Source organism: Balaenoptera physalus (genome assembly GCF_965194825.1).
Source record: "Balaenoptera physalus genome assembly, chromosome: 1".
Taxonomy (NCBI): domain Eukaryota; kingdom Metazoa; phylum Chordata; class Mammalia; order Artiodactyla; family Balaenopteridae; genus Balaenoptera; species Balaenoptera physalus.
Window position 1 is genome coordinate 158,726,833 of NC_138882.1, and position 23,520 is coordinate 158,750,352.

The window sequence follows — 23,520 nt, forward strand, 5'->3', positions numbered from 1 at the left end:
GATGATCAACAGACACACTTTTAGAAGTGCATTATCCGTGGTTCTAAGTCTAGCTTTGCTAGTAAATACCTTATAGCTATGGGCACATTATTTACGCTTTCTGGTCCTTGTGTTTCCTAAAATATAAAATGAACTTCATGGTGTCTACTGGCTGTAAAATTTTAAAAATGTTGGTCTTATAATGCTAAATTTTTGATCTGGTGATCTGTTGCCACTTTTTGGCAGAGGTTCAATAGAGGTACTTAAATGTTTCATTCTTTTTTTCTTTTTTTTGGCCATGTCAGGTCTTAGTTGCGGCACGTGGGATCTTTTTTTTGTTGTGGCATGCGGGCTCTTAGTTGCGGCGTGCAGACTTCTCTCTAGTTGTGGCATGCGGGTTCTCTCTCTAGTTGTGGCGCGTGGGCTCCAGCGTGCATGGGCTCTGTACTTTGCAGCATGCGGGCTCTCTTGTTGAAGCCTCAGTACTTGTGGCACATGGGCTTAGTTGCCCTGTGTCACGTGGGACCTTAGTTCTCCGACCAGGGATTGAACCCGTGTCCCCTGCACTGGAAGGCGAATTCTTTACCACTGGACCATGAGGAAAGTCGCAAATGTTTCATTCTTTAGGAACTTGGATTATTCTTCCTTCTGTGAAGACTGGTGACACTAGCTAAGCAAAAATAATTTGTTTTAAAGATACAGTGATATCTCATGGAACCTTAAGCCAGGATGCAGTTAGGCCTCAGGAATCAGGGATTAGAGCACATTAGGAAAATCAAGAAGTTCTTGATTGTCTGTGCCTTTTTTTCCTCTGCAAATTTGCCTCAATCCCTTGGCTTTTTCTGCCTTCAAGCCTGCGTGGTAGAAAATCGCCATGGCCAACAGCTCCGAGTTTACATGGTTTCCATTTTAGAAAGCAACCAGACTGAGGCTGGAATATCTTAATTCCAATTCCAAATTGCCCGGAAAGGAAATGTGATTGGTCCATATTGGGTAGAACGCTACCAACTTTGGCTACAGCAGGGTCATATTGTAAGGATGGCCCTGTAAGCCCTGCTGCTAATTCTCCATGATTGGAGGTGATAGAGGTAGTCTGGGTTGGCTATTCATCACATTTATGGAAGTGTTTCACTAATTGTAGAATCACAATGTTGTATTTTGCATAGGACTCTTATAATTGATTCTTTTTTAAAAATCTTTTTCAATACTAATTTTATTTTATTTTTATTAAAAAAATTTTTTATTTAAAAAATATTTATTTATTTATTTGGTTGCACTGGGTCTTAGTTGTGGCAGGCGGGCTCCTTAGTTGGGGCTCATGGACTCCTTAGTTGCTGCTCGCCGGCTCCTTAGTTGTGGCTTGCTGGCTTCTTAGTTGTGGCATGCATGTGGGATCTAGTTCCCTGACCAGGGATTGAACCTGGGGTCCCTGCATTGGGAGCGCGGAGTCTTAACCACTGTGCCACCAGGGAAGTCCCAAAATTTTTATTTTATATTGGAGTATAGTTGATTAACGATGTTGTGTTAGTTTCAGGTGTACAGCAGAGTGATTCACTTATACATATACATATACATATACATGTATGTATTCTTTTTCAAATTCTTTTCCCATTTAGGTGATTACAGATTATTGAGCAGAGTTCCCTGTGCTACACAGTAGCTCCTCATTAGTTATCTGTTTTATATATGGAAGTGTGCATGTGTCAATCCCAGTCTCCCAATTTATCCTTCCCCCATATTCCTGGGAACTATAAGTTTGTTTTCTACATGTGTGACTCTATTTCTGTTTTGTAAGTTCATTTGTACCATTTTTTTTTAGATTCCACATGTAAGCGATATCATATGATACTTGTCTTTCTCTCTCTGACTTACTTCACTCAGTATGACAATCTCTAGATCCATCCATGTTGCTGCAAATGGCATTATTTTGTTCATTTTTATGGCTGAGTAATATTCCATTGTATATATGTACCACATCTTCTTTATCCATTCTTCTGTCGGTGGACATTAAGGTTGCTTTCATGTTCAGGCTATTGTAAATAGTGCTGCAATGAACATTGGGGTGCAGGTATTGTTTCAAATTATGGTTTTCTCTGGATATATGCCCAGGAGCAGGATTGCTGGATCATATGGTAGCTCTATTTTTAGTATTTTAAGGAATCTCCATACAGTTCTCCATAGTGGGTGTACCAATTTACATTCCCACCAACAGTGTAGGAGGGTTCCCTTTTCTCCACACCCTCTCCAGCATTTATTGTTTGTAGATTTTTTGATGATGGCCATTCTGACTGGTGTGAGGTGATATCTCATTGTAGTTTTGATTTGCGTTTCTCTAATAATTAGCAGTGTTGAGTGTCTTTTCATGTGCCTGTTGGCCATCTGTGTGTCTTCTTTGGAGAAATATCTATTTAGGTCTTCTGCCCATTTTTTGATTGGGTTGTTTGTTTTTTTGATATTGAACTGCATGATATGTTTGTAAATTTTGGAGATCAGTTGCATCATTTGCAAATATTTTCTCCCATTTTGTGGGTTGTCTTTTTGTTTTGTTTATGGCGTCCTTTGCTATGCAAAAGCTTTTGAGTTTAATTAGGTCCCACTTGTTTATTTTTGTTTTTATTTCCATTACTCTAGGAGACAGATCGAAAAAGATATTGCGATTTATGTGAAAGAGTGTTCTGCCTGTATTCTCCTCTAACAGTTTTTTTTTTTTAATATTTGTTTGTTTGTTTGTTTAGGCTGTGTCAGGTCTTAGTTGGGGCATGTGGGAACTTTAGTTGCAGCATACGGACTTCTTAGTTGCGGCATGCACGCGGGATCTAGTCTATTCAGGGATATGTCTATTCAGGGATTGAACCTGGGCCCCCTGCATTGGGAGCGTGGAGTCTTACCCACTGGAGCACCAGGGAAGTCCCCGCTAAGAGTTTTATAGATGCTGGGAAAACTGGACAACTACATGTAAAAAAAAATTAAATTAGAACATCTTTTTAACACCGTACACAAAAATAAACTTAAAATGGATTAAAGGGACTTCCCTGGTGGTCCAGTGGTAAAGAATCCACCTTACAATGAAGGGGGCTCGGGTTCGATCCCTGGTCAGGGAACTAGGATCCCACATGCTGCGGGACAACTAAGCCCCGCACGCCACAACTACTGAGCTCGTGCCTCAACTAGAGAAGAGAAAACCCACATGCCACAACTAGAGAGAAGCCTGAGCGCTGCAATGAAAGATCCCGCATGCCTCAACGAAGATTCCGCGTGCCACAACTAAGACCTGACACAGCCAAAAATAAATAAATAAATAATAAATAAATCTTTTAAAAAAATGGATTAAAGACCTAAGTATAATTGATTCTTGTGGAAAAAGTAGATGTAAGGGGAGACAGGCTAAAAGAAAAAGTGGGCTTTTGTTTTTATTCTTAGGTACCAGATGGAATGGAGCCTTCTGTAGTCACTTCTGCTGGACTGGGTTGTTTAATCAAGAGTGGAATTTTAAATTGCTTTTGGATATAGTTTTCTTCTTTTAAAATTATACAATTTTATAGTATAAAATATTTGTCATCCTTGTTTTATATATTTGGACTTAATGACTTTTCAAATGAAGAGAAAATTATATGAGGCTGTGAAGGGCATTGGCAGGAGCACAGGCTTTTGAATCAGACAATCTGGCATGTTAACTTTATCTGTACCATTTGGTGACTGTATGATTGCCTGACCTCTCTGTGAAATGAACATAATAATCCTTATATCATGGATTATTTGAGAATCAAATGACATGACATATGCATAACTCTTACAGTATATTTCCTAGATAATAGGTACTCAACGAATAATAGATATATCACCACTTTTTGAAGGTAAAAGCATAAAGTGTTTTTTAGATCTGAAAATCAGGAGCTAGAATATGAAAGAGGAAATATTTTTACATTGATAGTGTACTGTATGCCTGTATTTATTATTCATTAATGGTTTTAATGAAATATCATTTTAATCTCTTATTTAGTGACAAGCCAGAAGAGAAGTAAAACTCAACAGAAATTTACTATGTGTGGAATTCATTCCTAAAAGAAGAAAAAAAGTGATTATTGAGACTATGGATCGGAGCAAACGGAATTCAATTGCAGGATTTCCTCCACGTGTGGAGCGTCTTGAAGATTTTGAAGGAGGTGGTGGAGGGGACGGGAGCATGACCCAGGTGGGAAGAGTTTGGCCCTCTTCATATCGAGCTCTTATAAGTGCCTTTTCCAGACTGACGCGTTTAGATGACTTCACCTGTGAAAAAATAGGGTCTGGCTTCTTCTCTGAAGTGTTCAAGGTGAGTGATGCATCAGTTTTTCTCATATTGTCTTGTTGATGGTCAGTTTCACTGCAGAGTTGACAGTTGTGTTTAATTAAGACGTAGGCTTTGCCTTGTCAGGGTGCTGTGGATCTTGAGCAGTGTTACAAACTGTCCTCTTGAGCTATCTATTAACTTGTAAGATATTTTATTTATTTTAATTATAAAAATACTACATGCTGATCAAAAATTAAAATAATATAGGAGCCTCTTCCACTCCCTCAGAATTCTTCATCATCCCAAATGGAAACTTTGTACCCATTAAAAAATAACTCCCTCCACTACCCTTAGCCCCTGTTAATGTCTGTTCTACCTTCTGTCTCTATGAATATGTCTATTCTAGGTATCTCATATTAATGGAATTATACAATATTTGTCCTTTTATGCCTGGCTTATTTCACTTAGCATAATATCCTCAAGATTCATCCATGTTGAAGCATATATCAGAATTTCATTTCTTTGGAATTCTCTGGTGGTCCAGTGATTAGGACTTGGTGCTGTCACTGCCGGGGCTCTGGTTTGATCCCTGGTCCGGGAACTAAGATCCTGCAAACCACACGGCAAGGCAAAAAAAAAAAAGAATTTCATTTCTTTTTATGTCTGAATAATATCCCATTGTATGTATATACCACATTTTCTTTATCCGTTCACCTGCTGATGGACATTTGGGTTGTTTCCTCCTTTTGATTATTGTAAATAATGCTGCTATGAACACTGATGAACAAGTAACTGAGTCCCTGCTTTCAGTTCTTTTGGGTATTTACCTATAAGTGAAACTGATGGGTCATATAGTAATTCTGTGTTTAGCTTTTTAAAGAAATTGTGGTAAAATACACATAACATAAAATTCACTATCTTAACCATTTTTAAGTGTACAGTTTTAAGTATATTCACATTGTTGTGCAACCAATCTTCAGAACTTTTTCATCTTGCAAAACTGAAACTCTGTACCTACTAAATAATTCTTCCCTTCCCTCTCCCCGCAGCTCCTGGCAACAACCATTCTACTTTCTGTTTCTATGAGTTTGACTACTCTGGATACCCTATATAAATGAAATCATGTAGTTTTTGTCTTTTTGTGATTACCTTATTTCACTTAGTCTCTGTTTTACTTTTTAAGGAACCACCATAATATTTTCTGTAGAGTTGTACCATTTTACATTCCCACCAGCAACGTACAGTGGTTCTCATTTCTCCATATTCTTACTAACACTTGTTCGTTCGTTCTTTCTTTCTTTCTTTCTTTCTTTCTTTCTTTCTTTCCTTCTTTCTTTCTTCCTGATATTAGCAATTCTGGTGGGTATGGAGTGATATCTCATGTAGCTTTTTTTTTTTTTTAAAGGGAGTGAATTTTTTTTTAAAATTTATTTATTTATTTTTATATTTATTTTTGGCTGTGTTGGGTCTTCGTTTCTCTGCAAGGGCTTTCTCTAGTTGTGGCAAGCAGGGGCTACTCTTCATCGCGGTGCGCGGGCCTCTCACTATTGCGGCCTCTCGTTGCGGAGTACAGGCTCCAGATGCGCAGACTCGGTAGTTGTGGCTCACGGGCCTAGTTGCTTCGCAGCATGTGGGATCTTCCCAGACCAGGGCTCGAACCTGTGTCTCCTGCATTGGCAGGCAGATTCTCAACCACTGCGCCACCAGGGAAGCCCTCTCGTGTGGCTTTTTTTTTTTTTTTTTAAATTTATTTCTTTTATTTCTTTTTATTTTTAGCTGTGTTGGGTCTTCGTTGCTGCACGTGGGCTTCCTCTAGTTGCGGCAAGTGGGGCTACTCTTCGTTGTGGTGCACAGGCTTCTCATTGCAGTGGCTTCTCTTGTTGTGGAGCATAGGCTCTAGGCGCTCGGGCTTCAGTAGTTGTGGCACACGGGCTCAGTAGTTGTGGATCACGGGCTGTAGAGCGCAGGCTCAGTAGCTGTGGCTCACGGGCTTAGTTGCTCCGTGGCATGTGGGATCTTCCCAGACCAGGGCTCGAACCTGTGTCCCCTGCATTGGCAGGCAGATTCTTAACCACTGCGCCACCAGGGAAGTCCCTCTCATGTGGCTTTGATTTGCATTTCTCTAATGACTAGTGATGTTGAGCGTCTTTGCATTGGCCTTTTGTGTATCTTCTTTGGAAAAATATCTATTCAAGTCTTTTGTCCATTTTTGAGTTCGATTTTATTTATATGTAAGGGTCATATCCTTTATCAGATATATGATTTGAAAATATTTTCTCCTATTCTGTGGGTTGTCTTTTTACTCTCTTATAGTGTCCTTTGATGCACACAAGTTTTTAATTCTGATTACGTCTAGTTTACCTATTTTTTCTTTTGTTGCCTGTGCTTTTGGTGTCATGCCCCAAAATAACTTCCAAATCCAATATCATTATTTTCCCCAGTGATTTCTTCTAAGAGTTTTTTAGTTTTAGCTCTTACATTTATGTCTTTGATCCATTTAAGTTAATTTTTGTATGTGGTGAAAAGAAAGGTCTAACTTCACTCATTCAATGGTGCTGAGTTTTCCCAGCACCATTTGTTGAAAAAAACTGTTCTTTCCCCATTGAATGGTCTTGGTACCCTGTTGAAAATCAATTGATCATATGTGCCAGTGTTGATAACGCTTTTATTTTATTTTATTTTAAAAAATATTTATTTAGGGACTTCCCTGGTGGCACAGTGGTTAAGAATCCGCCTGCCAATGCAGGGTACATGGGTTTGATTCCTGGTCCGGGAAGATCCCACATGCCACAGAGCAACTAAGCTCGTGCACCACAACTACTGAGCCTGCGCTCTAGAGCCTGCGAGCCACAACTACTGAGCCCATGTGCCACAACTACTGAAGCCCACACACCTAGAGCCCGTGCTCTGCAACAAGAGAAGCCACCACAATGAAAAGCCTGTGCACTACAACGAAGAGTAGCCCCCGCTTGCCGCAACGAGAGAAAAGCCCACGCACACAATGAAGACCCAACGCAGCCAAAAATAAAATAAATAAAAAATAAAATAAATAAATTTATTAAAAAAAAAAAGTCATTGCCATACCCAAGGTCATCTAGGTTTTCTTCTGTGTTATCTTCTAGGAGTTTTACAGTTTTGCATTTTATATTTAGGTCTGTGATCCATTTTGAGTTAATTTTTATGAAGGTGTAAAGTCTATGTCTAGATTCATTTTTTTGCATGTGAATCTCTAGTTCTTCCAGCCCCATTTCCTGAAAAGACTATTTTTGCTCCGTTTTATTGCCTTTGCTTCTTTGTCAAAGATCAGTTGACTCTATTTATGTGGATTTCTAGGCTCTCTATTCTATTCCATTCGTCTGTTTGTTTATTCTTTCATCAATACAACAAAGTCTTGATTACTGTAGCTTTATAATATGTATTGAGGTCAAATATTTGTTCTTCTTTAACACTGAGTTGGCTATTCTGGGTTTTTTGCCTCTCTATATACACTTTAGAATCAGTTTGTTGATATGTACAAGATAACTTGCTGGGATTTTGGGATTGCATTGAGTCTATAGATTAAATGGGGAAAAACTGACATTTTGACAATATTGAGTCTTATCCATGAACATGGAATACCTCTCCATGTATGTAGTTCTTCTTTGTTATCTTTCATCAGAGTTTTGTAGTTTTCTTCATACAGATCTTGTACATATTTTGTTAGATTTACACCTAAATATTTTATTTTGGGGGTTGCTAATGTAAATAGTAATTTGTAATTTTAAATTCTACTTATTCATCGCTGGTATATAGGAATGTAATTGGGCTTTTTTGTACTAACCTTGTATCTTGCAATCTTACTATAATTGCTTATTAGTTTCAGGAGGTTTTTAAAAAACTAATTAATTAATTAATTTATTTGGCTGCCTCAGGTCTTAGTTGTGGCATGTGGGATCTTCATTGTGGCATGTGGAATCTTTCATTGCAACACACAGGCTTCTCTCTAGTTGTGGTGCTCAGGCTCCAGAGAACACAGGCTCAGTAGTTGTGGTGCACGGGCTTAGGTGTCCCACGGCATGTGGAATCTTAGTTCCCTGACCAGGGATCGAACCTGTGTCCCCTGCATTGGAAGGTGGATTCTTAACCACTGGACCACAGGGAAGTCCCTATGTGCTGTCATCATTTCTAGTGTAATTTGGTTTGATTTCCTTTTTTTTTTTTTAAACATCTTTATTGGAGTATAATTGCTTTGCAATGGTATGTTACTTTCTGCTTTATAACAAAGTGAATCAGCTATACATATACGTATATCCCCATATCTCCTCCCTCTTGTGTCTCCTTCCCACCTGATTTCCTTTTTAATCTAAGAATTATATAAAATGAGATTTTAAAATTTCCACACAGTAAGTTTTCTTTTGGTAATTGTTTGATATTTAATTTCTAATTTTAGTGCATCATGATCAGAGAAAATGGCTTATATGAAGTCTGGCTTTGGAGTATAATTTAGATTTTGTTTTGGTGTAATGCATGATCACATTTTTTTGAATGCTGCAAATGTGTTTGAAACAAATATGAATTTCTATTTGTTTGCATAAAGTTCTATATACCTCTGTTAGATTAAGCTTTTGTATTGTGTTATTCAGATGTTATATGGCCTTCTTTATTTTAGTCTAATCTATTTCTTTGAAAAAGTTCTATTAATAGTTCCTAATGTGTTTATAGATTTCTCCTTGTATTTCTCTCAGCGTGTTATTTATTTACAGGCCATTTTGTGAAGTAGATATTAATAGAAATTCATGATTATTATTGGATTGTATGCTATAGATGGATTGTATATTTTATAAATGTTAGTTTTTTATTTTTATCCCACCTTATGCTTTTAGCTTTGATTTCTACTTTATCTGATATCAATATTGTGTACCTTCTTCCTCACTGTATGCATTTGTCTGTTGTTTTGGTTATTATTTCCCAGTATGTCTTTTTCCATCTCTATTTTTATTCTGTCTGTGATAGTACATTTTTTTTTTTTAAACAATTTAAATTTATTTATTTATTTATTTATGGCTGTGTTGGGTCTTCATTTCTGTGCGAGGGCTTTCTCTAGTTGTGGCAAGTGGGGGCCACTCTTCATCGTGGTGCACGGGCCTCTCACCATCGCGGCCTCTCCTGTTGCGGAGCACAGGCTCCAGATGCGCAGGCTCAGTAGTTGTGGCTCACGGGCCCAGTTGCTCCGCGGCATGTGGAATCTTCCCAGACCAGGGCTTGAACCCGTGTCCCCTGCATTGGCAGGCAGATTCTCAACCACTGCACCACCAGGGAAGCCCTGATAGTACATTTTTAATGTGTGTCCTGTGAAACAGTTTTATATTTAGTTTTTTTGATCCAAAATTAAATTTGCCCATAAAGAGAGAGATTATAATCTGTTTACATTTATTGTGATTGCTTCTGTCTTTATACTGAGTAAACTCTTAAATGGTAATTTAATGATTATAGAATTTAGGACAGTAGTTATTTTCCTCAGCACTTTGAAATTACTCTTCCCCTTTTTCTTCTTTTTGTAGTTCACCTCTATTGTTGCTGATAAGTTAATTCTTAGTCTGGTTGTTACCCTTTTTATTTTTCATTTATTTATGTATTTTTTTTAAAGACTATGGTTTCTTTTTTCTTTGTTTTTTTTTTGGCTGCAGTGGGTCTTCATTACTGCACACGGGCTTTCTCTAGTTGCAGCGAGTGGGGCCTACTCTTTGTAGTATGATTGTTAATTTTATGCATTAGCAGGCAGATTCTCAACCACTGCGCCACCAGGGAAGTCCCAGGGATTTTTTTTTTTTTAATCTCTTTTTATCTCTGTGCACTGCTGTATCCTCAGTGCCTAGAATTCTATTTGGTACATAGTACCCATTTTTCTACAAGGTTATTTTTCTTGTATCTTACTGATTTGTGGGACTCCTTTATATCTGTGCTATGAATTATAGATATTTTCCAAGATTGTAGTGCTTTTTAAGCTAGTTTTTAACAATTTTTCAATGTAGAAATAGTTCATTTTGTTTTTTACTGTCATGACTTCTGTTTCTTTTATTATTTAGAAAGGCTGTCTGCACTCCTGTGTTATAAATAACATAATTTTTTTCTTATCACTTTTATGGTATTACTACTTATGTTTAAATATTTGATCCATCTTTTATTTTTTAAGATGTGTACTCAGTTCTGCCAGCAACATTTAGTGTATATCAATATTTAATATTTTTCTCACTGATTGGAAACGACACCTTTATTCTATACTGAATTTTCATAAGTATTTTGGTCTCTTTCTAGACTTTATTCTATTGCATTGAACTGTCTATTCATATACCAGCATTGCAGCTTTATTTTTTAATATCTGGTTAGTCTAGTTCTCCATCATTATTATTCCTTTTCAGAATTTTCTTGGCATTTCCTCCTTATTTTTAATGTGAGTTTTAGAATGAGTTTGCCAGTTTCTAAAAATATACTATTGCCATTTTTATTGAGATTTGAGTAAATTTATAGATTAATTTACAGAGAATTTTATCTTTATGATATTGAGTCTTTTTATATAAGCACATGGCGTGCCTTTTCATCTGTTCAAGTATTTTGTGTCCCTTTGTAGACATTAAAAAGTTAAAAAAAGGGCTTCCCTGGTGGCGCAGTGGTTAAGAATCCGCCTGCCAATGCAGGGGACACGGGTTCGAGCCCTGGTCCAGGAAGATCCCACATGCTGCGGAGCAACTAAGCCCGTGCGCCACAACTCCTGAGCCTGTGCTCTAGGGCCCGTGAGCCACAACTACTGAGACTGCAAGCCACAACTACTGAAGCCCGCGTGCCTAGAGCCCCTGGTCTGCAACAAGAGAAGCCACCACAATGAGAAGCCTGTACACAGCAACAAAGAGTAGCCCCCGCTCGCCGCAACTAGAGAAAGCCCACGCGCAGCAATGAAGACCCAACACAGCCAAAAATAAATAAATAAAATAAACAAATTTATAAAAAAAAAAAAAAGTTAAAAAAATCTTCCACATTTCTTGTGATGTTTAGTATTAGTTTTTTCTTTTTTCTGTTGCAGTTGTAATTGGGAACTCTACTTCCATTATATCTTCTGTTTGTTGTTTGCATATGAGGACTATTAATTTTTTACATATTAATTTTTGGTGCATCTAGTATGCTGAGTTTTTTAATGTTTGCAATAGATTTTCAGTTGATTCACTTTGATTTTCCAGACGTACAGTCATATCTGTGAAGATAAATTTATTTCCCATTTTTATATCTCACTTATCTTTTTCTCAATAAATTGCATTGATTAATACTTCCTAAAATGTTAAATAATAGTGATATTTGACATCTTTGTGTTGTTCCTGACTTTAATGGGAATACTTGTAGTGTTTTCTAATTAAACATGATATGGTTTGGGGGCTGAAGTAGATATCTCTTTTTCTATTGGATCTTCAGAATCTTAACATAAAATCTCCTGTTTTGTGAATAATTATTTTTATGCAGTATGGATGTGGAATTTTTACCGTATGTCTTTTCAAAGCCTGTAGTATGATTGTTAATTTTATGTGTCAACTTGACTGGGTCGGGGGTGCCTAGATATATGGTCAAATTTTATTCTGGGTGTGTCTGTGAGAGAAAGTTTTGGATAAGATTATCATTTGAATTGGTAGCCTGAGTAAAGCAGATTGCCCTCCCTAATGTGGGTTGCCCTCATCCAATCATTTGAAGGCCCAAGTAGAACAAAAAGGCTGACCTTCCTATGATTAGAGGGAACTCCTCCCTGACTACTTTAGCTGGGATATCCGTATTTTCCTGCCTTTGGATTGGAACTGAAATATTGGCTCTTCTTGGGCCTTGAGCCTGCCAGCTTTTGGACTGGAACTTACACCATCAGCTCTCCTGGTTCTCAGGCCTTCAGACTCAGACTGAAATTACCAGTGGCTTTCCTGGGTCTCCAGCTTACTGACTGGAGCTCTTGAGACTTCTCAGTCTATAACTGTGTGAGCCAGTTCCTTATAATAAATCTCTCTGTCCCTGTATATATCCTGTTGGTTCTGTTTCTCTGAAGAACTCTGATACATATGGTGATACATGTATTTTTCTCTTTTGCTCTCTTAGTAAAGTGAATTATATTAGTAGGTAGCCTAATAGTGAGTTATCTTTGCATTCCTGGTGTATTATTCTTTAATGAGTTGCTAACTTCTTTTTTTTTTCTTTAATTATTTTCTTTATTTATTTTTGGCTGCGTTGGGTCTTTGCTGCTGTGCGTGGGCCCTCTCTAGCTGCAGTGAGCGGGGCCTCTCCTCGCCGCGGTGCACGGGCCTCTCACTGCAGTGGCCTCTGCCGTTGCGGAGCAGTGGCTCCAGTTGCGCGGGCTTCAGCAGTTGTGGCACGCGGGCTCTAGAGCACAGGCTCAGTAGTTGTGGAGCACGGGCTTAGTTGCTCCGCAGCATGTGGGATCTTCCTGGACCAGGGACCGAACCTGTGTCCCCTGCATTGGCAGGTAGATTCTTATCCACTGCGCCACCAGGGAAGCCCCAGTGTGTTTATTTTTAAGGTTCATGATGAATTTAGCTAGTTTGCTCTCTTAGGAAATAATTAAGACTGATGAACTAGGGCAGTGGTTCTCAACTGGGGTCAGTTTTGCCCTCCTAAGAGATATTTTGCAATGTCTGGAGATATTTTTGGTTGTCACAACTGGGCAGGGGGTGCTACTGGCATCTAGTGGGTAGAGGCCAGTGATGCCATTAACATTCTACAATGCACAGGATAGCCCTCCACAACAAAGAATTGTCTGGCCCAAAATGTTAACAGTGCTGAGGTTATAAATCCCTGGCCTAAAAGCACTAAAAAGATGAAGGTATAACATCTGTTACTGAATTTAGGAAAAATATACTTTTAGAAACAAAACAGTTTGGATTTACATTTAAAACCATTTGTGAGCTTCAAAGTTTCCTTTGATTGTTAATCTTTTCTTTTTCACTTTTTTAAAAACTATAAAACAGATTAGGGTAATTTCATTGTTTCTAGGAAAATGACTTAGAATATTTCAGATGTTAGTGAAACCTATTTAGGGAAGAACTGAGGTATGTGTAAGAAGAGATGACATGAGTGTTTGTGTGTACATTTGTAAAGTAAGAGAAAAGAATGTAAAACCAAATGGCACAATGGCCCTAATCTCTTACCTTCTGGTAAGTGGAAAATATATTCAGCTGTAGTGTAGCAGTGGCTGACAACCTGTTCAGTGTTTTAAATTAAGAGTGCTTCTGGTAGGATACAGTAGAAGGCTCTTAATTTCTTTTTTTTTTAAATTAATTAATTAATTTCTTTATTTTTTTGGCTGTGTTGGGTCTTTGTTTCTACGCGCGGGCTTTCTTTTTGGTTGCGGCGAGCTGGGGCTACTCTTAGTTGCAGTGTGCGGGCTCTCATTGTGGTGGCTTCTCTTGTGGAGCATGGGCTCTAGGCATGCGGGCTTCGGTAGTTGTGGCACACGGGCTTCAGTAGTTGTGGCTCGCGGGCTCTAGAGCATAGGCTCAGTAGTTGTGGCGCACGGGCTTTGTTGCTCCGCGGCATGTTGGGATCTTCCCGGGCCAGGGCTCGAACCCGTGTCCCCTGCATTGGCAGGCGGATTCTCAACCACTGCGCCGCCAGGGAAGCCCTTAATTTCTTTTTATACTAGTCCTTGTTTTGTTTGGGAATATAATTGGAAGGCAGATTTCTAGGAAGGTGACTTTTCCAGTCTCTTGAGATAACTAAAGTACCCCATGAGATACTAAAACACAGAATTATTTTAGTATGTATTGTAAAACCTATAAAACCTGGAATCCCATTCTAGAACAAAGTATCAATGTGATTTCTTTTCTTTTTAATAAGAGCTTTACTGAGAGATAATTCATATACTGTAAAATTCTCCTTTTTTAAATACATAATTCAGTGGTTTTTAGTATATTTACAAGGTTGTACATCCCTCACCACTGTCTAATTTAAAAATATTTTTATCATCCTAAACAGAAATCCTGTACTTATTAATAGTCACTGCCCATTCCTGCCTTCCCCCATCTCCAGGCAACCACTAGTATTCTACTTCATGTCTCTATAGACTTGCTTCTTCTGGACATTTCATATAAATGGAATCATACAATATGTGACCCTTATGACTGACTTCTTTTACTCAGCATAATGTTTTTAACATTGATCCATGTTACAGCATGTATCACTATTTCAGTCCTTTTTATGGCCCAGTAATATTACAATGTATGGATAATACCACATTTCGTTTATATAGTCATTTGTTGATAGATATTTGGATTGTTCCCATCTTTTGGTTATTGTGAATAGTGCAGCTATGAATATTTGTGTACAAGTATTTGTTTGAGTACTTGTTTTCAGTTATTTTGAGTATATACCTAGAAGTGGAATTACTGGGTCATATAGTAATTTCATTGTACTTTTTGAGGTACTACCAGACTATTCTCCACTGTGGCTGTTTCATTTTACATTCCTACCAGCAATGTATAAGGGTTCCAGTTTCTGTAAAACTCACCAACATTTGTTATCCTAGCTCTTTATTATTTAAAAATTTTTTTATTATTATAACTACCCTAGTGCATGTGAAGTAGTATCTCGTGGGTTTTTTTTTTTTAGATAATAATTGATTTACAATATTATATTAGTTTCAGGTATACAACATAGTGATTCAAAAGTTTTATAGGTTATACTCCATGTATAGTTATTATAAAAATTGACTATATTCCCTGTGCTGTACAATATATCCTTGTAACATTTTTATACATAGTAGGTTGTACCTCTTAATCTCCTACCCCTATATTGCCCCTTTCCCTTTCCCTTTCTCCATTGGTAACCACTAGTTTGTTCTCTATATCTGTGTTTGTTTCTTTTTTGTTATATTCACTAATTTTATTTTTTTTAGATTCCACATACAAGTGATAACACATAGTATTTGTCTTTTTCTGTCTGACTTATTTCACTAAGCATGATATCCTCCAGGTTTATCCATGTTGTTGCAAATGGTAAATTTCATTGTTTTTTATGGATGAGTAGTAATCCATTGTATATGTATATATACCACATCTTCTTTATCCATTTGTCTGTTGATGGACACTTAGGTTGCTTCCATATCTTGGCTATTGTAAATAATGCTGCTATGAACATGGGAGTGCATGTATTCTTTCGAATTAGTGTTATCCTTTTCTTCGGATATATACCCAGGAGTGGAATTGCTGGATCTCATAGTAGTTCTATTTTTAGTTTTTTGAGGAACCTCCATGCTGTTTTCCACAGTGGCTGTACCAGTTTACATTCCTTCCAACAGCGTACAGGGTTCCCTTTTCTCTTTTTCCTCGCCAACACTTGTTTTTGTGATCTTTTTGGTGACAGCCATTCTGACAAGTGTGAGGTGATATGTCTTTGTGGTTTTAATTTTCATTTCCCTGATGGTCAGTGATGTTGAGCATCTTTTCATGTGCCTGTTGGCCACATTATGTCTTCTTTGGAAAAATGTCTATTCAGGTTTTCTGTCCATTTTTAAATTGGGTATTTGTTTTTTTGATGTTGAGTTGTATGAGATGTTTACAAATGTTGTATATTAACCCCTTATCAGTCATGTCACTTGCAAATATTTTCTCATTCAGTAGGTTGTCTTTTTTTTTTTTGGCTGCGTTGGAGGTCTTCGTTGCTGCATGCAGCCTTTCTGTAGTTGCGGCGAGCAGAGGCTACTCTTCATTGTGTGCAGGCTTCTCATTGCAGTGGCTTCTCTTTGTTGTGGAGCACAGGCTCTAAGCGTGTGGGCTTCAGCAGTTGTGGCACGTGGGCTCAGTAGTTGTGGCTCATGGGCTCTAGAGCGCAGGCTCAGTAGTTGTGGCACATGGGCCCAGTTGCTCCATGGCATGTGGTATCTTCCCAGCGCAGGGCTCGAACCCGTGTCCCCTGTATTGGCAGGCAGATTCTTAACCACTGTGCCACCAGGGAAATCCCTTCCCTGTTTATCTATTTTATATATAGTAGTTTGTATCTGCTAATCCCAAACTCCTAATTTATCCCTCCCCACTAAGTGAAGTGACTTCCTTCACTTAGTATGATAATCTCTAGGTTCATCCATGTTGCTGCAAATGGCATAATTTTATTCCTTTTTATGGCTGAATAGTATTCCATTGTGTGTGTGTGTGTGTGTGTGTGTGTGTGTGTGTGTGTGTGTACATATATATACCATATCTTCTTTATCCATTCATCTGTTGATGGACATTTAGGTTGCTTCCATGTCTTGGCTATTGTAAAATGGTGCTGCTATGAACATTGGGGTGTATGTATCTTTTCGAATTAGAGTTTTCTCCATATATATGCTCAGGAGTGGGACTGCAGGATCATATGGCAACTCTATTTTTGTTTTTTTAAGGAACCCCCATACTGTTTTCCTTAGTGGCTGTAACAATTTACATTCCCACCCACAATGTAGGAGGGTTCCCTTTTCTCCATGCTCTCTCCAGCATTTGTTATTTGTAGACTTTTGGATGATGGCCATTCTGACTGGTGTGAGTTGATATCTCATTGTAGTTTTGATTTGCATTTCTGTAATAATTAGCGATGTTGAGCATCTTTTCATATGCCTATTGGTCATCTATATGTCTTCTCTGGAGGAATGTCTGTTTAGGTCTTCTGCCCATTTTCTGATTGGGTTGTTTGTATTTTTGTCATTGAGTTGTGTGAGCTGTTTGTATATTTTGGAAATTAAGCCCTTGTTGGTAGCATTGTTTGCAAATATTTTCTCCCAGTCCATAGGTTGTCTTTTTGTTTTGTTTATGGTTTCCTTTGCTGTGCAAAAGCTTTTACATTTGATTAGGCCCCATTTGTTTATATTTGCTTTTATTTCTATCACCTTGGGAGACTGACTTAAGAAAACATTGGTATGATTTATGTCAGAGAATGTTTTGCATATGTTCTCTTCTAGTAGTTTTATGGTATCATGTTTTATATTTAAGTCTGTAAGCTATTTTGAGTTTATTTTTGTGTATGGTGTGAGGAAGTGTTCTAATTTTATTGATTTACCTGCGGCTGTCCAGCTTTCCCAATACTACTTGCTGAAGAGACTGTCTTTTCTCCATTGTATATTCTTCCCTCTTTTTTTTTTTTTTTTTTTTTTAATTTGGCCAGGCCCACAGCTTGTGGGATCTTAGTTCCCCCACCAGGGATTGAACACGGGCCCTGGCAGTGAAAGCGCCCGAGTCCTAACCACTGGACCACCAGGGAATTCCCTATTCTTCCCTCCTTTGACAAATATTAATTGACCATAGGTGTGAGAGAAATAAACCCATTATTTCTCTGCTCTCTAGTCTGTTCTGTTGATCCATATGTCTGTTTTTGTGCCTTTGCCGATTTTCTTTTTAACTTCTTTTGTTTTTGGCCATGCCGTGCGGCACTCGGGATCTTAGTTCCCTGACCAGGGATTGAACCCATGCCCCCTGTAGTGGAAGCACGGCATCCTAACCACTGGACCGCCAGGGAATTCCCTGCCCTTTTTTTTTTTTTAAAGAGAACTTTATTTATTTATTTATTATTTTGTGGCTGCGTTGGGTCTTCGTTGCTGCGCACGGGCTTTCTCTAGTTGTGGCAAGTGAGGGCTACTCTTCATTGCGGTGCGTGGGCTTCTCATTGCAGTGGCTTCTCTTGTTGCAGAGCACGGGCTCTAGGTGCGCAGGCTTCAGTAGTTACAGCACATGGGCTCCATAGTTGTGTCTCACGGGCTCTAGAGCGCAGGCTCAGTAGTTGTGGTGCACAGGCTTAGTTGCTCCGTGGCATGTGAGATCTTCCCGGACCAGGGCTTGAACCCGTGTCCCCTGCATTGGCAGGCAGATTCTTAACCACTGTGCCACCAAGGAAGTCCCCTGCCTATTTTTAAGTTGGGTTGTTTTTGTTGAGTCGTAGGAGTTCTTTATGTAGTGTCCTTTGATGCAGAAAAGTTCTTAATTTTGTTGAGATTCAATTTTTAGTTTTCCTTTTGTTGCCTGTGCTTTTGATGTCATATCCATGAAATTGTTGCCAAATTCAATGTCATGAAGATTTTCCCTAATGTTTTCTTCTAAGAATTCTGTAGTTTTAGCTCTTAAGTTTTGGTGCTGTTGTAAATGGAATTGTCTTCTTTTCTTCTCTTTTCTTTCTCTCTTTCTTTCTTCCTTCCTCCCTCCCTCCCTCCCTACCTTCCTTCCTTCCTGGGTCTTAAAAAAAGGAATATTTTTTTAAAACAAAAGTGACTACAGTGAAAGGGGTTTTAAAAAGAAAACTAAGAAAGTGGTGTTTTGCTTGGGAGGATTCTTACACTCATGCAATGAGGACTCTTTCTTTAACTTCAACAGTGGAAGTGTTGGAAGCATGCAGTGGCTGAGATCAAACTAAGAATGCCAATGTCAGGCCAAAGCCAGCTGGTGTCTTCCAAAGTGACAGAAGGGGATACTGTAGGGAAAAACACAGGCAGAGCTGCAGTCTTTTTGCCTCCTCTAGAAGAGGACTTTATGTGCTGTAAGGAGAATGCTCTAGCTACCCTGGGTTCTAAGGATAGGACTTAGTTTCTAGTAGTTTTTAAGAAATATTTATTTATTTATTTGGCTGCGCCCGGTCTTAGCTGCGGCACGTGGGATCTTCATTGCCACATGCGAGATCTTTAGTTGCAGCATGTAGGCTCTTTTAGTTGCAGTATGCGGGCTCTTAGTTGCAGCATGCAGGATCTAGTTCCCTGTTCAGGGATCGAACCCAGCCCCCGGCATTGGGAGTGTGGAGTCTTAACCATTGGACCACCAGGGAAGTCCCTCTAGCAGTTTTGTTGTTGGGGGAATTGTTTTCTTAATTTCATTTTCAGATTGCTTATTGCTAGTGTAGAAAAATACAGTTGATTTTTACGTATTTATCTTGTATCCTGTAACCTGGCTGAACTCTTCTATTAGTTCTAATAGTTTTTGTAGTGTGGATTTTTTTTTTTTTTTGGAGTTTTCTATATACAAGATCATGTTGCCTGATCAATATGAATCTTGATTGCATAAGTGATCTCTTGAGAATCAATCCCCAAACATACATTCCTTTAGAAGATTAATTGAATTTCTTTGGAATCAGCTTTTCTTGTTAACTAATGCAGTTAAAATGTGTCTTCTCACATAACAAGAGGTATGGCTCCTTGTTTTTAAGCCCACCATATCAAATACTTTGTCATTTTGGAACCAGATTATATTCTAAAGGTGTTATTGGTAATGATGTCAGTCTTGAGAGAGTGGTACTCATAGTACTGATTTGATCATCCCCCCCAAAGCCTTGTTTGTCTTACTACTCTTGGGGAGATTTTCTCCTCTCCCATATCTGGACCCTTGCAGTCTGAGTTAAATGCCCATATTCTGTGTCTTCACAGAAACCTATGTTACCTTATCATATTCTTTTGAAATCATCTGTTTAAAGTGTCTTGTCGTCCCACTTAGCTTTAAGCTCCATGAGAACAGGGACCATGTCCTATTTACCTTCATTTCTCCAAGATATAGCACTGTGCCTAGAATAGAGTAGGCATTCATTCATCCATCTATCCATCCATTCATTCCTTCAATATATTGTGGTCTTTCTAAATACCAGGCACTGTGCAAAGTGCTGAGATACAGTGATGATTAAAACTTGTTAATCCTGACCTTGTGGAAATTATAATCTAATGGTAAGCAGTTACATTAAGTAATTACAAGGGTAATTGCCACATAAAGGGAAGCATAGTATGTTATTTATTGTTGCATAACAAGTTTACCACCAATGCAGTGGTTTAAAAGAACACATATTATTATATCTGCTTCTGTAGTTCAAGAGTCCAGGTATGACTTAGCTGGGTGCCCTGCTTCAGAGTCTTACAAAGCTGAAATCAAGGTGTCAGCTGGGGCGGCCGTTTTACATGAGGCTCAAATGGGGAAGGATCTGCTGCTAAGCCTGCATGGTTGTTGGCAGCATTCAATTCCTGGCATGCTGCTGAATTGAGGGCTTCTGGTCCTTGCTATGTTTCCTTCTCCATATGGCAGCTTGATTCTTCGAAGCCAGCAAACAAGAGCGTCTCCGAGCAAGATGTGGGTAACAGTCTTATGTAACATCATTATATTTAGGTTGCAGTTAATTCTTCTTTAATGTTTTAATTTACATTAAAGTCACTTTTCCCATATTGAATTCGTGAGGAGTAAGTCACTGATCCTGCCCAGGGGCAAGGGGACAGAATCACATAATGGCATGACACCAGGAGGCGGGGATTATAGAGTCCAACCTAGAGTCTGTCGCCACACAGAGATTGCAGTGGGGCTACAAAAAAGCCATACGCTTAATTTGAAGAGGGATGATGGTCTTCTTGAAAAAGTGAAGTTTAAGTTGAGACCTGAAGGGTGAGTAGGAACTAGCCAAGTGAAGAAATAGGTTGGAGATGAGCATTTCTAGGAGAAGGAACAGTCTATTCATAGGCCAGTGAATGGAGTCTGAGGTGCAGTTGAGGATTTGAGAGAAGTCTAGAATGGCTAGAGCAGAGGGTCAGTGGGAGATTGGTAAGAGATGTAAGCAGAGGTTTATTGTTGAGGACCTCATCATCTGTAGAGGTCCTAAAAGGTAAGGATTTTGGATTTTATCTTAAGAAACTTGCTTTTATTCAAGGGTGTAATATGTTCTGATGTGCATTATAAAAAATTACTGGCTGCAAATATCAAATGAATTGGAGAGGGTAAGAATAGATTCAGTTTGGCAATGGTCCAGGTGAAAGATGTAATGTGTAACTTGTGGTAGAGGTGTTGTGTGGTGGCAATGGGGGTGGAGAAGAATGAAATGATTTGAAATACTAGACATGCTTTTTAATTTACCAATTTAAGTGTGCTTGTAAAAAAAATGGAGAGATATTTAGAAGGTATTATCTGTAGCAGTTGGTGAATGATTGGATGTGATGGTGAGAGGAAGGAGGAATCAAAGATGATTTCATGGGACTTCCCTGGTGGCGCAGTGGTTAAGGATCCTCCTGCCAATGCAGGGGACACGTGTTCGAGCCCTGGTCTGGGAAGATCCCACATGCCGCAGAGCAACTAAGCCCGTGCGTCACAACTACTGAGCCTGCGCTCTAGAGCCCGCAAGCCACAACTACTGAGCCCGCATGCCACAACTACTGAAACCTGCACACCTAGAGCCCGTGCTCCACAACAAGGGAAGCCACCTCAATGAGAAGCCCACGCACCGCAACGAAGGGTAGCTCCCGCTCGCCGCAACTAGAGAAAGCCTGTGCACAGCAACGAAGACCCAATGCAGCCAAAAATAAATTAAATAAATGAATTAATTAATTAAAAAAAAAAAGAGAGAGATGATTTCAAGTATGTGCAGCTGGATGTTTGAGCCCTGAAGGAGGAGCACATTTGATGATTTTAAATTTGGATTGGTGTGAGGTGCTTATGAGACCTATATGTGGAAATGATCCATATGCAGTTTCTTTCTTTCTTTTTTTTTTTAAAAATACTTATTTATTTGGCTGCATCGGGTCTTAGTTGCGGCATGTGGGATCTTTGTTGCAGCATACTGTGCCTTTCGTTGCACCATGCGGGCTTTTCTCTAGTTGTGGCGCATGGGCTCCAGAGCATGCGGGCTCAGTAGTTGAGGCATGAGGGCTCTCTAGTTGTGGCACGTGGGCTCTAGAGCGTGTGGGTTTAGTTGCCCCATGGCACGTGGGATCTTAGTTCCCCGACCAGGGATCGAACCCGCATCCCCTGCATTGGAAGGTGTATTCTTAACCACTGGACCACCAGGAAGTCCCAATAAGCAGTTTCTTATAAAGATCTAGGGCTCAGAGAATAGATCTTGTTTGGAAATGTAAATTTAAGAGCCATTTACATAGAGTAGCTGAAGCCATGGATATGAATGAGATTATACAGAGGGCTTGGGACCAAGCATTGAGGAACTCCAACATTTAAGGGTTGTGTAGAGGAAGGAAGAGCTGGCAAAGGAGTCTAAATAGGACTAGCAACAGAGATAAGAGAAGCAGTGTGTGTATGTGTGTATCTGTGTGTTAGAATGAGTGGAAGAGTGAGACTTGATGAAGAAATTCACACCTAAGATGAACACAAAGTTTTTGTTCATTTCACTGTACCCTGTATAACAATGCCCAACTTGTAGTGTTGGAAGGATCAAATGAAATATGTAGATCACCTTGTACAATGCCTAGTCCATCAAGCAAATAGTAGCTTTTAAGATTTTTGATACTGTTATTTTCTCAATTTCAGTTTTACACAACAGTTCAAATTTGATCTTAGGTCAGCCCACTATTTTTAATTTTATTTTATTAAAAATTTTTTATTGAAGTATAGTTGATTTACAATGTTGTGTTAGTTTCAGGTATACAGCAAAGTGATTCAGTTATACATACGTACATATTTCTTTCAGATTCTGTACTATTATAGGTTATTACAAGATATTGAATATAGTTCCCTGTGCTATATTGTAGGTCCTTGTTGTTTATCTATTTTATATATAGCAGTGTGTATCTGTAGTTTGTTAATCCAAAACTCCTAATTTATCCCTCCTCCACCCCCCTTTCCCTTTGGTAACCATATGATTGTTTTCTGTGTCTGTGAGTCTGTTACCGTTTTGTAAAATAAGTTGATTTGTATCATTTTTTTTAAAGATTCCACAAATAAGTGTTATAATATGATACTTGTCTTTCTCTGACTTGCTTCACTTAGTATGATAATCTCTAGGTCCATCCATGTGGCTGCAAATGGCATTATTTCATTCTTTTTTATCAGCCTACTACTTTTTAGATGTGATTTCAGTTTTGAAGGTTATATGAAATCAGATGCCTTCTTTTCTTACCATTAGTATCATATTTTTCATAGCATGAATGAGTGTTCCCTTCTTTATGCCTCCTATATACCATGTACAGACTTCATCAGAGCAATGATACATTTTTGTTTACATGTTTGCCTTTCTCTGTTAGATCAAAACTCCCTGTGTTTTTTATGTCTGTATGTTTAACGCAGACTGCCACATAGAGGGCACTCACTAAATATTCATTGCATGAGAAAAATATATATATATACATTATAAGAATACATTAAGAGGCAAAGTAGCTGAGAGACTGGAGCTAGACTGCCTTGGTTTGAATCTTGGCTCTACCACTTATAAACTTTCTGATCTTGGGCAAGTTACTTGACTTCTGTGCCTTGGTTTCCTCATTTGCAAAATGGAGATAATAATAGTGGTGTTGTTGAGAAGATATAATGAACTAGTATATATGAAGTGCT

General features: G+C 38.6%; 1 protein-coding gene across 4 annotated transcripts in view; it reads left to right on the top strand.

Moving 5' to 3' along the window:
• TESK2 (testis associated actin remodelling kinase 2) overlaps positions 1-23,520 on the top strand; it is a 138,551-nt gene that overhangs the window by 25,712 nt on the left and 89,319 nt on the right. For all 4 annotated transcript variants that reach the window (XM_082455318.1, XM_082455319.1, XM_082455320.1 and 1 more), the window contains exon 2: positions 3,980-4,291. In XM_082455318.1, the coding sequence (XP_082311444.1) occupies positions 4,070-4,291 (222 nt within the window). In that variant the 5' untranslated portion in view covers positions 3,980-4,069. The remainder of the gene's footprint in view (positions 1-3,979; positions 4,292-23,520) is intronic.